Below are 19,494 nucleotides of genomic sequence, written 5' to 3'. Positions count from 1 at the left end.
CAAATAAAGTATTCCTGTTTCTCAATAACGTTTATTTAGATAGTCAAACTGATGACGTCAATTATTTGTGAAAAAACATTATTAATAATAAATCTATACTGCCTTATTTTTACTAATTTTTTTTTTTAAATAAACGAAACACGCCATCCTACTTTTCATCCCATAGCACAATACCGTACGTTATTGTGTTATGGGATGAAATGGGATGATCTCGGCAAAAAACTATCTTTACTAATAATAAAGCTGAAAGTTTCTCTGTCCGGATCTCTGTCTGTCAGGATCTCTGTGACGCGCATAGCACCTAGACCGTTCGGTCGATTTTCATGAAATTTGGCACAAAGTTAGTTTGTAGCATGGGGGTGTGCATCTCGAAGCGATTTTTCGAAAATTCGATTTTGTTCTTTTTCTATTCCAATTTTAAGAACAAAATTATCATAAGATGGACGAGTAAATTGCGAAATTGTCATAACGTGGAACCGTAACATGGGTACAAGCCAATCGGCGAGATACGAAATTATCATAACATAGGTACAAGCCAAATAGCGAGAAAATTCACCATACATTATTTGTAAATTTACAGGCGAACCAAAAGACCTTTTAATTTTTCTATTGCGAGCAAAGTCGTGCGGGTACCACTAGTTATAAATAAAACTAATGCAATTTGTGCTTAATATAATCATTTACCAACAGGTATTTTTTTTTTATTAAAAGCGGAAAAACTTTGTGAAGACGAAGTTCTGACTCTTGTGGTCTGCTTCCAATAAATTTCCAATACAAAAAAAAAGCGACAAAAAGAGTTCAATGTATGAAAAGGAAGCTATGAAACCACTAATGCAAAATGCAGTACTTATGTAAAACTAGTGGTACCCGCACGGCTTTGCCCGTAGTAGAAAATTGAAATTTTATTTAGTTCGCCTGTATATTTACAAATAATGGATGATGAATTTCTCGCCAATTTGCTATGTTCATTTGCTCGCCCATGGTCGCATCTGGTAGGTTTGCTCGTCCATGTTATGGTAGTTTGCTAGTCCACGTTATGGTAATTTGTTCGTCCACGTTATGGTAATTTTCTCGGTAAAATGTTCTTAAAATTGGAATATAAAAAGAACAAAATCGAATTTTCGAGAAATCGCTTCGAGGTGCTCCCCCCTATGCTACGAACTAATTTTGTGCCAAATTTCATGAAAATCGACCGAACGGTCTAGGCACTATGCGCGTAACAGACATCCAGAGACATAGACGTTCGGCTTTGTTATTAGTAAAGAAAAGATAGAACGATGTAATGGATAACTAATCCATAAGCAAATAAAATACAAGTAAAAAGCAGGAATAATTACAAAAAATGAAAAAAGAGTCACGCATAACGAAAAACAGCAATGTTTCAGTTCAAAACAAGTACCCTGAGAATTAATTTCAAACTTGTGAGAATGATACGCCACTTTAGATAATAACAGTGTTTCCTTTCTTAAATTATTTTACACGTATTTCTTCTTTTGCAGCTTCGGTAAATTGGCTCATTTTTTAATTTTGTTCTTTTTTACATAACTTTAATCGTTTTCACTTTTTTACTTTTTCATGTCTTCTGTTACATCGTCTTATGAAACATAACAGATTGGAAAATTTCTAGCCTATGGACTATCTTTCTCATAAATAAAATTTAGCCAGCGAGCGAATTGTACTCGACCACCACTGTCAAAAGATGACATTTATTTTCCGGAAAGTTCGCAAGGAACTTCTGCAACTTGTAATTAAGATCAATGCGTGTTAAGAACGCGTATTTTGAAAAGGATATTTGCTAAACGAAATTCTGCATCTTCTGTTATGCTTTGACAACAAACGTTAGATTTTGGAAGATTATTTTACCACTACTACTAATAATAATAGTAACATATTACAATACCTTTTGTGCGACCGTTGCGCTAATGGACTGTTAAATCTGGAAACGTTCAACTCCAAGTGAAGATTTTCCTATTAATGAAATAAATAAATATATAACAGACATCTTTCAACACATCATGTTTATTTTGTAGTTCATTGCGTTCTTGATAAAATTTAAAAAGAACGAAACAGACTATAATAAAAAATCGTCTGCGTGGCGTTTATTCATTTCAAAGCAAGGCTTAACTTAAGCCGCTGAAATTCAATTCTCGCTAAATGCTCAACATTTTTATTTTCGCTTTAGCTCATAGACTAATAATAAGAGTAGACCGAGCTATGGCAACCCTTTTGCTGCTCATAAACCAAACCATGTGACTGGTGGATATCCTAGCAACAGCGGGCGTTGACCGTAGCAGACGATCAACGCCCGCGAGAAATAAAATAAATAGAGTTGTTGGAACACGGAAGAATGATCTTTTATGAAGTCCGATTTGTAAATTTGTTATTCTAAGTTGTAAATATTTTGTTAATATAGCGAGTTTTTCGTTTAGACAGTATTATGCATTTTCTTTATTCAATTTCAATAACTCTCTAAGCAATTAAAGATGCAAGCGCACAAAAAGAATCGGCAAACGGTAAGATTTTTACCTACAATTTCAATTTAAGATACCGAGTAGTACATTTTTGCGTTAACGCAAAACGTTTACGCCATTACGTTTACGCCAACGCTGACGTAGCAGTTCCGAATGAAATAAAAGTTACTAAAAACTGTGATCAAAAACTAATTACTAATGTCCAAATAATGCATAACTAAAAGAAAAACAGTTCAATCATCTCTGCACCTGGAAAAAAAATAATAAAAACTTATTACGTCTTAAAATACATGTCGAGTGCCAAACTATAGATAATCCTGCCATCTAGCAACCATGCTGCCAAAGTTTTCGCCAAGCCTTCCACCAGTCACATGATGTATCCATGAACCAATTTTTTCATCAGCAAATCCGGGAAAGCTCTGTCTACTCTTATTATTAGTCTATGCTTTAGCTGGTATTCGCAACTCCAATAAACTATAGGGGGCGCTGCAGCCACTGTTTAATGGGGGATGAAAAGGGTAAAACAAACGCATGCCGTAACTTATGACTTGCTTTGACGCTTAGAGAATGACAGTAATTTTTCATCATGTTTGTGGGAAGCTTTCTTTTCTATTCCTATAAAATTACACTACATCACAAACTGTCTGAAGCTTGTAATTTACCCCTAAGAAAACACATGGAATGTTGTACCTTTTTCTTTAGTATTGTTTATCACCGCAAGGTAGCGTATTCGAGCGCTGGAGTTGCGAATTTACACATGAAAAGTTTCAATGAATGTTTCTGCTTTCTGCCACTTTTGAGTGATACTGAAAGATTAGTTCAAAATTAATGATGGTGTATGACTTCGTAATGGTTTGAATAGTTTAAGACGAATCTACCTGATATGAGGGGGCACGCAACACGTTAGGTTAATCCACGTAGTTAAAAGCTACTGTAAATAATGGGGTCGTTTCCAAAATTTTAAAAGTATTTTTTCTTTCTGAAAGAACATGCTTAAAAACAACGATCTAATTTTTTTTTGAATAATTTGTTTAAGTTAAACATTTTTAAAAAATTACTTAAATCGGTGCGCATTCATTGTTTACATTTCTTGCCGATGACATCACAAATGATTATATGTCAGTCTGTGTTGCCATTCACATAGCAAAATATTTAATTCGCATCTTTACTCACGTGTATTGGCAACGATATGGTTGATAGCAAGCGTAGAGTGCAATTTTAATTCGCGTCTTGATTATCGTAACGTGGAAACGCGGTACAAAGATGCGCCAAAGAGCATCATTTCTGATGTCATCAAGACCACGCCTTGTTTGAAAAATCGGACCGCTTAAAAAAATAATTGAAAAACAACTGTTGGGAAAATGAAAGAATTTTCTGGGTCCATGTTTTTTTTTTTTTTTTTTTTTTTAATTCTATCAATTTCAGTGACTAAAAGTACTACTTTTGACTGAAGGAAACAACCCCATTGTAAACCTCTTTTGTATCAATTTATTTTAGCTTTAAAATTCCACTAGAAAGGTTGTTTTCTTACATTTATTTTCTTTTTAATTTTACGCATCCTTTTATGAGCTTCGGAAATCGGAAATTGACTGCGCTGAAGAGTTTCATTTTTCCGTCCACAATATTGGTTTGGTCCACTTCGTGTGTTTTTTTTTATTTATAGGTTTTTTTTTTCCTTTTTGCATGCTTTGACTTTCTGACGAGAAATATAAGCATTTAGGGCCAAACATCTCTTTGGAGTCAAAATGTTGATAGTAAAAATAAATAATCTTGTCTGGAAATATGAAAATTTAAAAAAACAAAAAAAAAAAAAAAAAAAAAACAATGATGATAGAAATAAACAATAAAAAATAATGAAGAAATAAACTGCATCAGCAGAATAATTTGAAAATCAACAAACCTATAAAAGTCAGCTAAATGATAAAATTTAATTTGATATGTTGGAAAAAATATTAAATCAGATGCCAGTAGTTCTAATTTCTGTTCAGAAGTGTATGGTTTCAGTTCGAAAAAATAAAAATGCAGGCCAAATATTGAACAAGTTACATCTTTTTTTTTTTAATTGTGAAATTGAAAAAACCAGAAGATTCGAGTGTAAATATTTTAAATCTCGAACTCCGTGGTACTTTGAGTGAACTGTTACGACGAGATATGTTATTGTCAATGTGATAAAATCCAACCATCTCTTACATTTTTGACTCCTTACAAAATATCCGCCGTAAAAGGTTCAATGCGTTAGTTACACACACACACACACACACACAAAATCAAGGCTGTACGGAAAATGAAACTGTTTCCTCATTTACCGGAAATGAAATTTGAATTTTCTCACTTTCACATTGAATGATGCTGAAAATACCATAACGTTAAACATTATTGCCTTTTATTTCCTTCTCCTTTTTACCACATTCGTTTTATCGAAGTTCACTCGGGATGAATCGGAAGGATTTCTCACAAATAGGAAGAATCTTTTAACGTCTTCGAAACTCATTCGTAATTTTTCCAGTTACGGAAATATTTCGTAAAAGACAAACGTGATTATTTTTATCCATATGTCAACATCAAATTCAATCTAAATGTTCAACGGTTGAAGTATTTCAGGAGTCTTATGTGCACACTGACTAGTGTCTCGTTTGAGCAGCTGTAAATCCTAATTCCTTTTCTCCAGTGAATCAGGTAAGAATGTCTACTAATGTATTCCTGCTTTTAAATGTATGCGTGTCTGGAAAAGCAGTTATCTTACTGTAAGCATTCTTGGTACTACATTTGAAATCTAATTTGGATTAAATATTAAGTATTTTTGAGCATAATTTATTTTATATATATGTATATATATATATATATATATATATATATATATATATATATATATATATATATATATATATACAGGTCCTTCCCATTTAAACTACAGGGACCTCTATTTTCGTAACAAGTAGCCCTAGACGCATACTTATCAATGCAAAATGTTCAAAATCAGATGCAAACTTAAGATATTGAAAGTTGGAAACAAAAAAAAAATAAGAGAAAAATTCAAAATTAAACTTTTTATACGCACCCCCCCTCCTCCAGGTCCCCTAACTTATGTTTAAGAAAATAATCTCCATTGAAAAATAATTCCAACACAAAACGTTTGACGCTAGTGCGATCCATATTTCCCGAGATATGAAACGCAGCGTATTGTGATTCACACCCCTTTACATTCGCCATCAATAACACCTTTTGAGGGGAAATATAGTGGTTAACAATGGTTTTATTATATATGTGCATAGAGTATGTTTTTTTTTAAATTGTGCGAGCTTTTGTAGTTTGTTTTTGCGAATCATAGCATGCCATTTGCATTTATTTTTGAATAGCAATGAAAAATATAATTACTATGTTTTTTTACTTCGACAACCTGTCACTCTTCTGAAAGTTCGATAAGTTCCAATCTCTTCTTTTGCATGGTCCCCCTAAAACTTTGAACTCGAGTATCTCCTTCAGTTTTGGTCACACAAATGTCAAGTTTTTCGTGTTAGTAATATTTTCCAATGGAGATTGTTTCCTTAAATATGAGTTAGGTGACCTAGGGCCAATATAAAAAGTTAAATTTTGTATTTTTCGACTCATTTTTTTTTCCGCTTGAAACTTTCAACTAGATAACTGTGCATCTTATTTTGATCATTTTTTCAATTAGAAGTATGCATCTAGGACCAACGGTTGTAAAATAAAAGGTCTTGCAGGTTAAACGGGAACACCATGTATACAGTTTAATTATTTTGAATTCAGCAGCAACGTTTGACCGTAAGGTTTGCTGTAACTTTCGTAGTCTTCAGTTGCTGACCAAATGTGTTGAAAATCAGTAGCAAGATCCCTCAGCAAATTTTTGTGCCCACCTGTTTTTTAAACATAACAGTTTTATGATTCAGAAGAATATGCTTCTGCGAGGTTCCCTACAAAAATATGGCCGCAAGGAGGGGGAACTCTCTTGGATTTTAGAAGCCCATCTTCAGTATCTCAAAGATGAATTTCACTCCTTTAAAAACTGCTAAGGATTTTTACCTCGCCTTAGAAAAAAAAAACTATTGCCATGCCTCTGAATAGCATTTGTTTCCGATAAACTAGTCAACGATGCATTTCAAACAATAGTTCTGAAAGTTCAATTGCATCTTAATGACAAATAAACCAACTATTTTTAAAAACACTTAGCATTACAATGAAAAGCATCCCTGGCTATGAGTAAAATTAGAGAAAATGTACTTCCCACGCTTTTTGTGATCGAGATACCATCGCCGACATCATAAATCGAGTCATTCCCTTAATCGCTAATATAGTTCTCGCTAAACGACTAGCTCTGAATATTAAATCTTATCGCTACATTCATAACCAACCACAGTCATCAGAGCAAGTGATCTCCAGGCTCAGATATCGGCTGCAGTCGAGTACCCCCGAACGTGACCTCGTGCCGCAGAAAAAGTGAACGTTATGAATGACTGCCGCGTGAAGAACTTTTTAACGTCCACGTTCTGCTAAAATTAGAAAAGGAAATTCCAGAGGCTATTTTTAGACGCCGTCACGTGCACAGGTGGTTGAAGAGGTTGGTTTTCGAAAGCGCTGTTTTCCTTTCTCCACGTGGTGGAACAAGGGCAAAATAGTAGAGCCAGTGTTTCCAAAACAATTTACTTCTTACAGGGGTGCCGAACTAGGGAGGTGGAGATTGCGCCATTGAAATTTTGAGGGGGGTGCCATTGAAATTTTCATTTCTTTTTTTTCTTTACTTTAGAGGTTCTCTCGTTCTTGGTGTGTCTTCGTGGTATTTGGTATGTGTGTGGGGGGGAGCATTGCTGTTAGGGGGATGTACACTAGGGTGGTTCAAAAATACATGTAAAAAAAAAGGTTCTCCTAGATAACAGGACACCACTCAATAGTTTTAGACTTGTGGATAGTAATATACTGAAAGAATTTTAGCTTCCTATTTCAACTGAAAGAGGGTGCTCAACCCCCTCCCCGAAACCTCATAAGTATGGGGAGGGGGGTTAAAAATACTTTGAACTGGAAAAACAATGCTACACATTACAATATACACTAGTAATATGCATATACATTGCAATAAAATAATTATTTACAAAAAAAAAACAGCTGGGGAAATTAAATGTTTCTAAACTTGTAGCATGTTCTATGGTACGGCTAATGTTAAATTAAGGGGACATTGGGCACCCTCTTAAATTTTGAGTAAGAAGCTAAAACTTTTAGATCATATTACTATATTAGTAAGTCTGAAAAAAATAGAAGGTGTCCTGGATTCTAGCTGAAAAAAAAAAACTTTTTTCGAACCACCCTAATGTACATTGTACACCCCTGCTTTTTGAAATGTTTTAATACAGAACTGTCCAACTTGCAGCTCGAGGACCATATGCGACCCACGAAGCTTACCGATGTGGCCCACCGCTAAGCTCAATGTTACAAATCGAATCGTAGGTTCTAGAAATTCGCAAAAAAAACGAAACATTTTCATTCAGTTTTAAGAATCATTGTTGTTTTTTGGAGTCAAAGAGTTGCAACTTGATTTCCAAAAGCAACTGTAGAAACTTCTTATCAATAAAATAAGCGTGTGGTGACGATAACAGACATTTTCATTCCTTTCCCGTGTTCTCTCATGTTATCCAGAAAAAATAAATATATTTAAATTTTATACATCGTCGGCATCATGCTGAACTAACGAATGTGAAAATTGGAACTTTTCAAATGGACCAAAACAATATTTTTTTTCCACCTAAATCGTTTAGTAATTTTCAATGTTTTAAATTTTATAGGTAACTTTAAGCGTAAAACTATCGTTTGAAGTAATTATAACCAGTAAGTAGCTCTTTTTGAGTAGTACGGCAAACTACTGAGTTTGAAAGACACGACTCACGAATTTTCACATTCGTTAGTTTACATGGTGCCGACAATATGTTCTGATCCACGCAATTGATCTTAAAATGAGGTGCGATCCTCGAGTATTAAAAAAAAAAAATGGTTTCAGAACGAATGTTTCTAAAGAAATTTACGTTTTGAAAGCGTTTGTTTGGAGAATTGTTCGTTCAACTTTTCTTAGTTTGACGAGCTGGACAGCTTATTTCTGACATTTTTTTAAAAAAATGCCAATGTAGAAATTTTTGTGTTAATAAAATTATCAAAAAACGTTTCATAAAAAATTAAAAGCACATTTTTTCCGATTACTATTTTTTCCCGTAAAATTAAACAACTGGAGTGCAGAATCTCAATTCAATTTTTTCAAAAAAAATATTTTTTTTCATTGAAGTTTTTCCGTTTTCGTCAACGTGATTCGTTAAGTCAATAATTTTAACTATCGTTCAATTTAATTTTATTTGAAACTTGGAAAACTTGACACATTCTATGTATTCCCAACTCCAATAAACTATAGGGGCGCTACAGCCACTGTCTAATGGCTGATGAAAAAGGTAAAACAAACAAATGCCGTAACTTATAACTTGCTTTGACGCTTAGTGAATGACAGTACTTTTTCATCGTGTTTGTGGGAAGCTTTCTTTTTTCTGTTCTTCTGAAATTACATTACGCCACAAACTGTCTGAAGCCTGTAATTTATCCCAAAGAAAACACGTTGAATGGAATGTTTTACCTTTATCTTTAGTATTGTTAATCACCGCAAGGTAGCGTATTCGAACTCTGGAGTTGTGAATAGTTTTTATTGGTATATCCGCTAATTATTATCGGAGGATTATGTTAAATAGCCAAAAATGAAGACGGGAAGATTACGAATCCATTGATACCTCGTTCGATGGTCAGTTCATTGGCGTTTGGGAGAAGTAGCTTGAAAATACATAGTTACATAGGTACATACGCTCAGTTTTAAATTATATAAGATTTATTTATTTATTTATTTATTCGAGCTCTGGAGCTGCGAATTGTTTTAGTTTTTCCTCCTCACATTTGGAAAACTAATTCCGATACAATCCCAAGTCAGCATGGAATAGTCATATTTTATTTCTTTTGCATTCACTCTCAATACAACTGGCAACCCGCCCACAAATCTTTCCCTTAACTGCTTCTCGTTTAATAAAATTCCGTTCAGAAATTCAAAATTTATGACAAGAGTCGAGTTTATTTAACGTTGCGATTGCAGCTTTTCAGTCCGAGTTTCAGTTTGCGCATATTTATTGCTCCTTCGCGTCACGGAACGCGTCTTGCCAAATGATTTTTTAAACCTCACTTATACTACACATTTCAACGCCGGTTTTCCGGTAAAACCTAATATGAAATCTCCAACAGGGTGCCTTTTTACGCTAGATATGTCGAGATTGAATTTTTGTCAACCACAAATTTTCCGTTTGGCGGGCATCAAGCTCGTGGGGCGAAATCCCGGCCATTGTTTTTTTTTTTTTTTTTGTTTTTGTTTTTGTTTTTTTTTCCCTCGAGGCATTACCCATTTTACATTTGATGCCGTTTCAAAACGAGTGTTGAGCTACTTTTCACAGTAATAAGGGATACGTAAGGTATTATTTTGATATGAAAATGATTCTTTAATTATTAAATACGAATAAAATGTTTTACTTACAATTGCAAACATCGAATTTTTAGAACCTCATTTATTTTTCGTGAAAATAAAAAGGTGAATTGCTTTGCTGCCAATACGTAGCTACAAAATGACAGAAAAATTAAGCATAAGCTAATTTTAGGGGGGGGGGGGTTGGTTTTCAGCGTCAAAAAGATCACTTTTTTTACGATTTTTTTTTTAAGAAAACGGTTTAATTAAATTTATTAAAACTTTTTGTGCATTATTATGTATAGTTTTAAGAATATTTTATAAATTTTTGATCAAAAAATATCCACAGACAAGCCGGTGACAGAGCTTTTCCCGGAGCAGCTTTGGAAAAAGATATTTTGTGGTGTTTACTGTATCTCAGCTGACATTTATCTGAAATCAGATTCTGTTTGAATTCAGTCAAAGTATTAATTAATCCTCCCTCCTACGTTCTCAGATCTTTTTTTGTTTGACTTGTAAATTTTTGGCGGTTATTTGAAATTAAAAGTGCTATTTTTTACGAAAAATTACGATATTTTGTTAGTAAAAAAACCATTTAAAAAAAACTCAACCTAGGGTTTTTTATATGCAGAATATGCGTACAAAATTTGAAATGGATCGGTCAGTTGGTTTTAAAATGGGAGTAAACACCGACTTCGAAAAAGTGGTTTTGAGAAAAACAAGTTTAAAGTTAAAGAAGCTGGAAGGCATCAATTTCAGCTCCATAGAAGAGGGTGCCTGTAGCAGCTTCGATTTCCTCAGCTCTTTCTTTTTTCATTTTTTATTTATACAGTGAAACCTGTGTAAGTTGACCACCTGCGGTGCACTATTTTAGTGGTCAACTCAAACAGGTGATCAACTTACAGAAGATTTATATGATAAGGGCTAATTCCGTGCCTGAAAAAAACGGTCAACTTAGACAGGTGGTCAACTTACAAGGTTATTCAACTTTACAGGTTTTACTGTATCATATTTAGCTAACCCCAAGCAAGCAGCATTGACATTCTGAGAGTTCGCAGCTGTCAGAACAGTTGCATTCTTCGGCAGCTGTCGGAGCTACAGTTTGAAGAAGCGGAGACTAAATGCTTGATAATTTTGAGAACTTTGCTCGAAACGACTTGAAATGTGGCGAATATATTTTTGAAATGTTTAACAACAAGACGAAGCGGGAAAAAAAATCACTTTTTTGAAACTGCAAAACCTCTCCCCACCCCCCTAACGAACGATAAATAAAAAATGTAACAATAGAGTCATTTTACTCGCAGTGAAGGAGCTTGGATACGCCCCCTTGGGGTGGTTCGTGTATGAGGTAAAACATTTCAGTTCTCCTTTAAGATAAAACTAGGCATCAGACAATTTTAGATGCTATCGTGCTTTCGGAAAATTTCAAATGAAAAATTTAATAAACGTGAAAAAAAATTACTCTCATCCACTAAGCTTAAGAGCAAATTATAAGTTACTGGATTTGTTTGTTTTACATCTTTCAGCAGCCTAAGACTGCAGCCTCTCCTATAGTCTGTGAATTGCCAATTTATTTATTTGTTTTTTAATAAAACTGCTTTCAACTATCAGACGATATTTTCTCAGTCTATTACTAGGTTGTTACACGTGCAATTATCTGTCGAGTGCTTTTCAAAGTAGGCTATGCCATATTTCTTGTAATAAATAGAATATTCTAGGGAGACAAAAAAAAAAAAAAAAAAGAAGGATTGGTGTGGGGAGGCAGGGATGAAAAATATTGAAATCACATTTCATAAATGAAGTATAACCATGTGACAATATGAAAGTAAACAATTCATGTTTTCAGGAACCTGTCTGTTTAAAATTGCTATAAAAGTGTTTCTTTTCTTTTTTTTTTTAATTGAGCAATCATGAATTGCTTATTGTTTTCACTTGACAGTTGAATAACAATCGCGGCTTTTGGTTTTTATTTTTCTATGTTAAAATGTAGGCATTCATGTGCCTTGGAATCAAAAAATTTATAAACGATCTTCTCGACTTTACACAATAATTTTAAAGCGAAAACAGTATCCTGCACTTAACATCCATCATCCAGCCTCTGACATTCACTTGAATTTTGACGTCTTGAACTTAAATAATGGTTGCGGTAAAACCCATTAGTAGAAACATAAAACCAACGAGTAGGGTCCTGTCGCAATTTGGGATTGTGAAAAACATAATTTGAGAATTCAAGGTATCAAAATTTAAACTATTTTTTTGTATTAACTTTTTATGTAGATACATTTTTAAGTTTTGGAAAAGAGTGAGGGAGTTCTGAATTTGTTTGGAAAAATTGCAAATGACTTTGCTCTTTTTCATTTTTTAATTGCCTTATTATTATCATTTTCAGCCCTCTGAGCATATCAACAATAAATGCAAAGGGTTCGTCACAAGAGCTCAATAATATTCCAAAATAATTTTAAAAATTTGACGCGTCATATAGAAGATCCATCATCATTATCGTAAATGCCTCCTTCAATGCTTCATCATTGTTGAAGCAATAAACCCAATTTTTTTTTTTTTTTTTTTTTGAGAATTATTAAGAAAAAAGAAAAGACTGTTTTTTAAACTAAAACAATCTGATTTTTTAAAATTTAAATCTTTTTTTTTTCTCATCTTCTTCCTTTTTTTCCCCCTTTTTCCTTCTTCAATGATTATTTAATTTACATTATAAAGCATTCAAACGTGATTACTTACTACTTAAAAACTAGTGGTATTTTTAATGTGTAAAGACTTATTTTATTTCAAGTATTACTGCATCGAAAAAAAATGTTTTTCACAGTATGATGCATAACAAATTTTAATGCAAATGCATATGGTTCTAATCAAATATTATGTGGAGGGCATAGAAATATACTTCAAAAACAAAATACGGGAAAGTATACAACTTTGGTAGTGGAATATGAAAAGGAAATCAAATAAAAATTAATTGAATATATCGTTTTTTTTTTTGTTGAGAAATTCACATTTAAATTAAATACAGTAGACCCTAGTTTTACGCGGGTTTATTTTACGCGGTTTCGATTATACGCGGTTTAAGATTTGACACCTTTATTTTATTTTACGCGGATGAGTTTCAGCTTTACGCGGATGCGGCAATACAAACAGATAAAATTTTCCCCTCTTTCAAAATCCAAACTCCCAAAGATTGCAGATTACGCGTAATCAACTACAATTTGGTGCACTAATAATCGAGCTTGGGACACTGGAGACATTTTATGCGATTGGTTCCAGAGCTCTATCCAGAAGTAAAATTATTAAACTTACACAGTTCGGAGCTCGCTGGAAGAAGAGTTTTTAAGAATGACAAAGGAGGACAAAACCAACGAGGATACCGACATCGGTGACACACAACCAAAAACGTTCACCATGAAAATTTTGAGCCATTCCCAGACAATACAAATGATCATTCTGATTTGTTAGTGAAGAAAGATTCTATCATAAAAATGATGCAAGTGATCATGGATGCGTTAATGCTCTGCAAAGAACTACAGAGAAAAATTCTTAATGACTGCTAAAAGACTATCATAGCCCAGTTCCTCTTTATAAACAGGACACGAAATTAATTTACGTTTTCTTTATGCATGTTGTGCATAAAAGTCGATATAGGTACACATTAAACTTATTATACAATTAGTCATCACTAGAATGAAGTATTTTGTTATCTACGAAACCAAACCCCTATTTTAACACTATTATTAGGTCTCAATTTACGCGGCATTTCCGTGGAACGTAACCTCCGCGTAAAACGAGGGTCGACTGTATAAACAAAATTAATAATAAACAAATAATAAAATACGAAGAATAATAAACAAAAATAGACACATAAAAATCGCCAAAAATTGTTCAAAGGTGACTAAAAGAGAAATTTTGGCTGAAATTTTAGTGTGAAATTAGTCGTTAATTTTTCTTCGTACAACGGAGTAATGAATATCAGCCCCTACTACTTTTGTGCATCACATGTATAGTTACTTTTAATTAGAATTTTCCTTTTACTTTGATTGAGTATTATAACATTTCAGCGTTAAATCAAAAATGAAATCCAAAACTCTCGGTTTGAGACATTGCCACTTTACATAATCTGAATGATTTGTTTAAAAATATTTAAAAGTATGTTACAGACTACTCCTGACTTTCTCAGTAGGTTTACTGGCGTATCTTTTAAATTGCAAAAATCTTTTGTATCGTTGTTGACTCGTAATCTGGAATAACTAACCGAAAATTCTAATTGATTTTAAAAGACGGTAAAATGCGCTTTATGGACAGAGAACTCAAATTTCCATGGTCAATTTCATCTCTGTAAGAAAATTTCTAAACGTAACCGGTTATTTCCGAGCAACAATCTGGGAGTTGCATGAGAGCAGACTTCCCACTGTTGGGAAAAAATTTTTTTAGCTACCAGTGTAAAGACACTGGGCGACGTTAAAAATGCTCGTGGTCTCAATGTCCTCCAAGTGAAACGATACCTCTGGGGGTGCTAGCACCATGTAGCTATTAGCTCCTGGACTAGTTCTAAATTCTCATTAACTGCTCGATCCGGTGATGGTGCCAGGGTTTAAGTTGGGTTCAAAAGTTTTTTAGCATAAAAGCTAAAATTGAGGGGAAAATGTTAGCAAAATGGTAAAATGTTACACATTCTCATATATTTATATATGCCTCAGTGCGTTTCATCTCCAGTTGAAAATACAATTCATATTTCATCTGTGACATCTTTGAAGAAATAAGTACAACAGTTATTTTTTTAAAACATAAAATAAAAAAAGAAAACACGATTGGTGTTTAGAACGTTGCAGTCCCATCCTCCTAATAAAGCAGTTATTGGGGGACATAATGCTGGATAAGACTAATAGTTATTGAACTTAATTGTAGTTTAAACATCTTAGCTAAGATTTAAAAAAGATTAAGTTGATTATCGCCATGCATGCTTCCTATCTAGGATCATACATTTCTTCTTTTTTTTTTAAATTTATTTATTTTTTATTTGAGCAAAAAAGCGAAAATGCATTGCTTTATTTTCGCAATTCAGATAGTGCTTTCGCATTATGCGAAAAATGCGACCGTAGCAGAAACTCTGGATGGTGCTGCCATCTATCGGTATATAAAATAATGGAGGCAAGGCACTTAGTATGCAGTCCTCGACATAAATACAGTTGTAGTCAGTTGTGACTCTGAATAGGAATAGGACAGTGCAAAGATATACTCAGCTTCTTTGTGAGATTCTTCAGTGCTGCAAGTCGGGTGTGGTCGGGGGGGTCCAACCGATAAACGACTTTTATTCACACGGTGATGTGTTTTGTTCTTTCAGCTATGAATGCTTTCTTATTAAGGAGCGAAGTGTCTGCATAGGTCAGCAATTTTTCGCGAGACATGTTACTTTTTTAAATTTCACTCGAACGAATACAGTAATGATGCTTGTATTTTCTCCGATAGATGGCGCTTCTTCGAGTCCTCCTGTGCCTGTTCGCCGTGGCGGTCACCGTTAGCGAGTGTGCGCACGTCCTGCAAAAGAGGAGCTTCGTCCAGCTGGGCTGCATGGGAATGTTCGATCGCTCCAAGTTCGCCCGCCTAGACGCAGTCTGCGAAGAGTGCTACGAGTTGTACAGAGAGCCAGACGTCAGCGTCATGTGCCGGTGAGAACCAATATTCCACTTCTTACTCATATCGGCTTGTTAGATAACCCCCGTGTGCGCTAATGGTGACTGGTGCACGTTAAATCTGCCGTAGTTAAAACGTCCTCCAAGTTAACATAATGAATCAGCATCTATGTAGAGGCTGCTCGGCTCCTGATCTGAATCATAAAAGACTGGGCTATTTTCAGGCTTCCATTCACTTCTGTGCTATGCAAAGGGGTTCTCTAAAGTGTAAAGGCACACAACTTTTGCTCTGTATTTACACAGCAAAAGTTGTATTGTGATTTTTCTTTCTATCTTTTTATTTATTTATTTATTTCATTTTATTTATAATTTATTTATTTTCATTTTATTTATTTATTTTAAAGAAGTACAGTCGAGTCCCGACTTACGCGAGGGATGCGTTCCGAGACTCCTCGCGTAAGTCGGAATTTCGCGTTGTAGAAAAGGAAATGTATATAAATTTTTTTGAAACATACCAAATTCTTTTAGACACTTATAAACTCCTCTGAAACTGCTTTAAAGTATTCCTGAACTATACATTAAAGTTTCTTACAATTAAGAACTGTACTTTCACTGTACTTAAAAAATAAAAAAAGCTGCTTCATCCAACGTAAAAAACTGTTCAGATGCACAAAATAAATGATCAATGGCAGGGAAAGACATAAAATAAAACTATATGGAACGTACATCACTTATACTTATTGTCGTGCTACCGTCGGCGTACTTTTTAGTTGTTCAAGCGTATCGAATATCTTAAACTTTTTTTTTTTGCCAGAAACTTTCTTTTTCTTCCCATCTTTACAAACTTTAGATGCAATAGTGCACTAAGGTGCCATTTCATTTCGTAAACTTTAATATTTAGAACTAGTGGCACCCGCACGGCTTTGCCCGTAGTAGAAAATTAAAAGGTCATTGGTTCGCCTGCATATTAACAAATAATGGAGGATGAATTTCTCGCCAATTGGCTATGTTAAATGGCTCGCCCATGGCTTATAACGGTTCCACGTTATGATGATTTCGTAATTTGCTATTCCACGTTGTGATCATTTGCTCGGAAAACTGGAATTGCAAGGAAAACTGGTGATCAGTGGATGGGTTACCCCATATTTGACCACACACAGGTCCATGGACCTACGTGTGGTCAAATACGGCAAAAAAAATTGCTCAATATCAAAAGTGTCTTGAATTTAGGAAACCACATGCATTACTTTTCTGCAACAAAACAAACCTTTATTTTTTTTCAGAAATTTGACGAAAAAAAAATCTCCACAAGAGATTTAAACATGCTTTTTAACTATATAATCATAATGGGGTGGTTTCATTCAGTCAAAAGTACTTATTTAAATGGATAGAATGAGCAAAAAAATATCATGAACCCAGAAAATACTTTCATTTTCTCAACAGTTTTTTTTAAATTAATTTTTTAAAATGTCCGATTTTTCAAACAAGGCGTGGTCTTGATGACGTCACAAATGATGCACTTTGCCGCATCTTTCTACTACGTTTCCACGTTATGATAATCAAGCAGCGAACTAAAATTGCGCTCTACGCTTGTTATTAACCATATCGTTGCCAATACACGTGAGTAAAGATGCGAATTAAATATTTTGCACTGTGAATGGCAACACTGAATGGCATTTCATCATTTGTGATGTCATCGGCAGAAGCCGTAAACAATGATAGCGCTCCGATTTAAGTAATTTTTTAAAAATATTAAACGTAAACAAATTTATCAAAAAATGGTCAGATCCTATGTTTTTAAGCATGCTCTTTCAGAAAAAAAAATACTTTTAAAATTTTGGAAACGACCCCATTGCAAAACAATTTTAGAAAGTAATGCAACCGTGTCTCGAAATTACAAAAGAAAAAAATGATTTGCGGAGGAAATAGTTCTGATTGCTCTAGAACAGCTTCAATTTGCATTTAGTAGCTTAACATTATTCACCCCTTTTTGCCTTTCTCCTTAAAGACCTACCATTATCTGTAACAGGAATCCCTATAATTAGTTGATTATGGAAATTCCAGTTAGTCATTAAATACTAAATCTCATTTTCTTCTTTTTTCAGATCAAATTGCTTCAAAAATAAAGTCTTCTCCAAGTGCGTTGATGCTCTGTTGCTTCAAGGCGAACAAGAAGAACTCGACAACTCAGTCCGGCAACTCTACGGGCGGAGGAAATGAAAAAGAAAAAAAAATATGACACCATTTGAATATTTTTGCCAGGAATATGTACATTGGAGAGCTTAAACTCGCTTTAAATTATTGACGCATTGTTTTTTCATCCATTCGTTTTTATTTTACATTATTTGTTGAGATTATTTATTTTCACGATGACGACGGCGTTGATGCGGCGGCGGAGCGTCACAAAATGTTATGACGTCATTCGTCCCGTGACGTTCATTGGCCAGAGAATTCATTTATCTGTGTTATTTATTGAACCTCAAATTTATTGTTTTTGACTTTTAAGTCGGAGAAGAAATATACAATTTACAACATATTTTCTTTACATTTGTGATTTTATTGTCAAATGAATAAATTTATTATGGCGAAAGTTTCCATCGTACCTTTTCGAGCTCCTTCACAAACAAAGCTCATGTGACACAGATTCCAAGTAATCTCATTAAATCTCGCCATATCCGCAAAAAATCATTTTACAGGGCTTCTTAATGATTCATCAATTCAAATATTAAAACAGTTTAGCATTTTCGATCAATTTGTTGGCAATCTCAGCTTCAATGAGAGAACATCTGCGTTCAGCTCTGTCATTGATCATTCCAGATTGAGGAGTTCATAACAAAGACGAAATTGCTGTCTCTGAATGTCATGATCAGGTTATCGGTCTACTGAAAGAGCAGCAGTTATATGTACGGTCAAACAGTTAAACGTACAAACTTACAAGTACTGAATGCAGGGGTGCCCCCCCCCCCCTAAAAGCAAGGGCACACCCCTAAATATCGTGCAGCAAGACTCCCCCCCTCAAAAAAAAATAAAAAATTAAAATACCCCTTAAAAAAAACCACCCTCCTCCTAAAAATTTCTAAGGCACAGTCTGCGCCATGACCCCTCCTAGGTGGACACCCCTGCTGAATGTGAGCACGTTTCGTCCCACGGCACGCATCAGATCGATAGCCCAGTTTTTCCCAGACGTTATTTAGTGTTTGTGCTGCAATCGTTGTAACAGTTGCCTCAATCCTGCCACTTCGGTCAAATAGGTCAGCTTTGAGTAAAGGCCCATACGCACAACCATTTATGAACCCCCACAAGCAAAAATCACATGGAGTGAGATCCGGTGAGCGGGGCGTTTGCTTCGCACGACTGCCACGCTCGCCGAGCTTTGCGAAGATTCCATGTGATCTCATGTGATTTCTACCTGTAGGAGTTCATAAAGAATCTTGAGCATGTACGTTCACTACCAGCTGACCAACCCGACCTAAGAAGCAGAACAAATAACTCCAACAAATCACTACAAGCACTAAACAACGTTTGGGAAGAACTGGGATATCGAACCATTGTGTAATGTGTGACTAAAAGAGCTCACATTGAACTTTTGTAAGCATGTACGTGTAATTGTTTTAGTTGCTCTTTCATGTCATGTATTAATTATGATTACGCTTTAATTAAGTTTTACGCAATAAAAACTACAAAGCTTTAAAACCCTGACATTCATTTAGAAACATCCTGTAATAGAAACCACTTTTGATACAAATTTTTATAATGCTGCGTCTTGGTTGGGTAAAAAACTAGTAAAATAACACACAAAAAAAAAAGAAATAATACTTTTTTCTGCAGCTTTTGCAACGACTATAATATACCATTTACTTGAATGGAGAATATAATCCTACTTTCATGAAGATTTGATTTCCGC

The 19,494-nt window shown here is 34.4% G+C and overlaps 1 protein-coding gene across 1 annotated transcript in view; it reads left to right on the top strand.

Annotated features, from left to right (window-relative positions):
- The window catches only part of LOC129229480 (crustacean hyperglycemic hormone-like), a 31,151-nt gene extending 12,971 nt beyond the window's left edge, over nt 1–18,180 (top strand). Inside the window, exons 2-3 of the mRNA XM_054863794.1 lie at nt 15,427–15,626; nt 17,696–18,180. Of these exons, the coding sequence (XP_054719769.1) occupies nt 15,427–15,626; nt 17,696–17,810 (315 nt within the window). The 3' untranslated portion in view covers nt 17,811–18,180. The remainder of the gene's footprint in view (nt 1–15,426; nt 15,627–17,695) is intronic.
- Nucleotides 18,181–19,494: the final 1,314 nt, after the last annotated feature.

The sequence above is a fragment of the Uloborus diversus genome, chromosome 9, assembly GCF_026930045.1.
Source record: "Uloborus diversus isolate 005 chromosome 9, Udiv.v.3.1, whole genome shotgun sequence".
Classification (NCBI taxonomy): domain Eukaryota; kingdom Metazoa; phylum Arthropoda; class Arachnida; order Araneae; family Uloboridae; genus Uloborus; species Uloborus diversus.
This window is presented reverse-complemented; position numbering and strand designations above follow the sequence as displayed.